This window comes from Brassica napus, chromosome A3 (genome assembly GCF_020379485.1).
Source record: "Brassica napus cultivar Da-Ae chromosome A3, Da-Ae, whole genome shotgun sequence".
Classification (NCBI taxonomy): domain Eukaryota; kingdom Viridiplantae; phylum Streptophyta; class Magnoliopsida; order Brassicales; family Brassicaceae; genus Brassica; species Brassica napus.
The window spans coordinates 6275289-6279403 of NC_063436.1; the positions used below are offsets into that span (position 1 = coordinate 6275289).

At 39.5% G+C, this 4115-nt stretch overlaps 1 protein-coding gene across 1 annotated transcript; it reads left to right on the top strand.

Moving 5' to 3' along the window:
* Positions 1–331: 331 nt before the first annotated feature.
* On the top strand, positions 332–3146 carry LOC106437522. The gene is made up of 9 exons (XM_013878415.3): positions 332–578; positions 666–832; positions 1129–1402; positions 1488–1578; positions 1800–2049; positions 2130–2293; positions 2374–2488; positions 2580–2729; positions 2803–3146. Exons 2-9 carry the CDS (start codon positions 800–802, stop codon positions 2965–2967), a joined length of 1242 nt encoding a protein of 413 aa, XP_013733869.1. The 5' UTR covers positions 332–578; positions 666–799; the 3' UTR covers positions 2968–3146.
* Positions 3147–4115: the final 969 nt, after the last annotated feature.

Here is a 4115-nt window from a genome sequence, read left to right on the forward strand (position 1 = left end):
TCCAATGGGTTATTATAACATTTAAAGATGATAACTTATATAAAATCTATAATATAATGAGGGAGTTTCTCTCCTCCTGAGGTGACACGTCAGCACTTTTTAAAGGGGCCAAATTTATTTTCGTATAACACTTACGTCGCCCTGGCTATAACAACTAAAGTCTACTTGGCCCAGTGGTATAACCCGCTCATAGTAAAGCTTGAGTGTATGGGTTCGAAGTCCCATGGCTTCCTTTTTAATTTTTTTTTCTATTACACCTTCATCCACGTAGGAGAAGCCGCCACGGGTCCCATTTACTTATATGTATGGGCTTTGTGTTTCGATGGGCCGTTACTTGCTTCCTGGAGCCCAAGCCGTGCTGTATCCAATACGTCGTGGTGAAACGCTGTATTTTCTTCTAGGGTTCACGTGAGTTCATCTTCACAGCTCCAGGAGAAGAGACGACTTCGTTTACGCAGCCGATCCTTCACCTTCCTTCCTTCCGTAACTCATCTCATTAACGCACAATTACACCGCCGCTGATACGATTTGGCTTCTTCTAACGCTTCTCCAGTCTCCATTATATAGCTGCTTCCAAGGTTAGCTCTCGGTTGCTCCTGACTTTTCTCTCTACGTTTTCTCTCTGCTTAGCTCTGTAACGCCTGCTCTGAAAATGACTACTGCAGTTTCTCCGGTCGCTAACGCCGTCGTCGCCCGATCCACATTCAACTCTCTCCGTCTCGGACGAACTTCTCAGTTCGTTGTTGGTCGTCTAATACGCTTCTGGGATTCCCGCAACATCAAGAAGAATGGGGAGTTCATGGGGATCACGATACTCCTCCTCGATGAACTGGTACTGAATTTTGTCTTCTGAATTTTCGTTTTTTTTTTATTAAAAAGTTCTAATAGTTTTATTCCTCGATGAACTGGTTCTGACTTTTGTATTATAGATCTGCTAGCTTTACGTTTTTTTGTTCAGTACTGAATTTTGTATTATATATCTCTTTACGTTTTTTTTTTGATTAAAAAGTTCTAATAGTTTTATTCCTTGATGAACTGGTTCTGTCTTTTGTATTCTAGATCGGCTAGCTTTACGTTTTTTTGTTGATTAAAAAGTTCTAATATTTTGATTTTAAAATTTCCTTGCAGGACTCGGTTATTCACGGGTTCATTCCCGCTAATCGAGCGAGTCACTACCGTCCTGATCTGAAGTCTGGTTCTATAGTAAAAGTGGATCGTTTTGAAGTTGCAAGGTGCGCTCACACGTACAAGATCACAGAGCATCAGTTCGTGATCCGTTTCCCCCCTTCCACGCGTATCTGCGAGGTCCTCACTGACGCGCCTGTGATCAACTCTGAAAAATTCATGGTGCGGCGCTACGACCACCTTCACGTTCTTTCGAACACGAACCTGGAGCTCCCCGGTTTGTTTCCATAATTACAAAAAATCTGATTCAATATTTGTTTTATTTTTGCTTTTAAAATAAGTAACTTTCCATAAACTGGCAGACGTCGTGGGTGAGATACGCTCTGTCCAAGGGTCCGATCTCCGGAACGATGCAGCAACAACCAGAGTGGTGGTCCGCCTCTTAATCGAACCGTAAGTATTAGTTTATTTTCTTACAGATTTTTGTAATGTCTCGAGTTATGAAGCATTTTGATTAGTGGAGTCCGCTGATTCGTAGCTGTTTAGTTCATTGTTGTGGTTTGTTTTATAACTCTGTGGAATCATCTTGATAAGTCACGTCCGCTGCTTATATATTTGTTTAGTTCATTACTGTGTTTTGCTTTACTAATGATTACTTATTGTTTCTCCGACAGAGATGTGACTGTCTACTTATCTCTGTTGGATGAGGCTGCATCGACCTTCCGGTGTCTCTTGAAAGCTGGCGATAAGACCAAGTCTGTGATGTTGGACACCAGCCTCCCTGAGATAGCAACGTTTGTCAGCATGGTTGGAGGTGAATCATCCAAAGTGTTTCCTCTTGTCGACACTCTCCAAGGAATTAAGAAGAAGGAGCTTGTCTCAATAGCAGATCTCAACACTTTCATCTCCAACTCCAATGAGCAGGTTGTGATCTTACTGTGTCCACGTTTATCTGTGTTTGCTGCGATTTTATATTACAGTGACTGACGTGTTTTCATGGTCAGACTCAGGAGGCTGATTTCTTCTGCAAAGCACGGATTGTTGGTGTCGTCCATGAGAATGGGTGGTCCTTTGTGGCATGCACTGGCTGCAACAGAAAATTAGAGAGGATTGGAACTTCACTAAGCTGCAACAGATGTGTAACTGATGCCGTTACCGGTGTTGTCAGGTAACTTCGTATGCTATGCTCTATGTATTAAAAACATCTTACGCTAAGCATTCACTGACCATGTCATTGCTCGATCATAGGTTCCGTGTTGAGCTTGCTGTTGATGATGGCAACGATAGCGCCACATTTGTCGTCTTTGATAAGGAGATGACAAAACTTACCCAGCAAGATGCTGCTGTCCTCGCCCTTGATGAGGTTCTTTCTGCTTTTCACATATAAAATATTCATTCCCATTGCACTCCCCTGCTAATAAGTATAGTTACTGAATATTGCTGACGTGCTGCAGGCTGCAAACCTCCCAATCTGTCTTGAAGAGCTAACTGATAAGGAGTTTGTGTTCCAGATCCGTGTGACACCTTTCAACTTCACACCAAACCACCGTACTTTCACTATTTCCACTATAACTGAAGATATCATCTCGCTGACCCATGGCAAGGTTGTTCAATAATACTTGTCGATATGTTTATTGTTTGAACCTTTTGTTTGAAGCTAAAGTTCGTTTATCTCAGGAGGAAGATGAGAACATTGTTGGAGGCAATGAAGGTGACAGCGGGTTGAAAGCACCACCTTCGGGTCCGTCTGTTTTGAGAGAGAATGTCGGGGAGGAGTGTGGTACCACAGATCCCCCAGAGATTGCAGTCACTCGGAACAACCGCAAGCGCTCCCGTGAGTGAATGGAATGATCCATTCCTGTGAACCCGTCAACTACTTAGTTTTTGCGCTTTAAAATAACTACTACTATCTTTGTTTCCATTTCAGACTTTGCATAATTTCCTTGCCATCTTTTTTCTGTTTGGATATTTAATTTCTCTTTGCTTATTAATGAAATATTGACGGGTTCTACTTATGTTTATGATCTCATGTTTATGGATATATATATATATAAGCTAGAGATAATAGAGAGAGCTATTGATTTGTAAGTTATTGCCATTGATGGACTACAAAAATAGAGGAATAAAGGTCTAACTCTTATTATGTGTGTATGCGGTTGTCTTAATTGTTCTATAATCTTATAGTTAAAAGAATTTATGTATAAATCTAAAAAAATAGGCAGAGACAAAGTTTTTCAGGGAAATATACGTGCACATAAAGAGTTACACCTATTGGTTATATAAAAGAATTTTTTTTATCTAAGTATTGTATATATTTCTAGCCTATAACTTTATATTCATCGTACAAAGAATCGATAAAACCTCAAGGTTTATGCAACCTAAAGGAGCTACGCTTTCTCAAAATAATACATTTAGCACCATGATTAACTCATTCCAAATCTTAAAAATCTAACTACAAAATAGAAGATTGTTGCTCTTCCCTTAGAAGATGAGCACGTCATATATGCCGCAAATTGTGACACTATAAACCTTTTTTATGCTTCCCCTTAAAGATCTTCGTAACACCTTTGGCGTTTATTAATAATCCGGACTCTATAACACTAAAATATCATTGATTTTGATTTTATTGTCAAACTAAATTTAACCAGCTTTTTCAACTACTTTTTAGTTTTTACTATCAAGTGAAATTTAGATAACAATTACTCCCTTCTATCGACTACAGCTTGGTTCCATTCTCAAGCTCAATTTAGTTAGTGAAAATAGAAGAAATTAGAAAACTACAAAACAAATCAAAACTACTACTCTCCACTACAAAACCAGAACATGAGTACTCCATTCAGCTTCCCTCACGTACGCCTCTTTAAAGGTGTTATTTTAAAACGTTTGGGTTCTTAATTACTCACACTTAAATTATAACAATTACTCTACACATGAGTATAACCCGTTACATGGCATTAGGAGTCCGTGAATACAAACAATCTCCAATAACT

Excerpts from the sequence above, each read along its gene's own strand:
- LOC106437522 (XM_013878415.3), top strand. The coding sequence starts at position 800 with ATGGGGATCACGATACTCCTCCTCGATGAACTG. Across the intron at positions 833-1,128 it reads TACTCCTCCTCGATGAACTG|GACTCGGTTATTCACGGGTT; the intron begins GTACTGAATTTT and ends ATTTCCTTGCAG. Across the intron at positions 1,403-1,487 it reads CACGAACCTGGAGCTCCCCG|ACGTCGTGGGTGAGATACGC; the intron begins GTTTGTTTCCAT and ends ATAAACTGGCAG.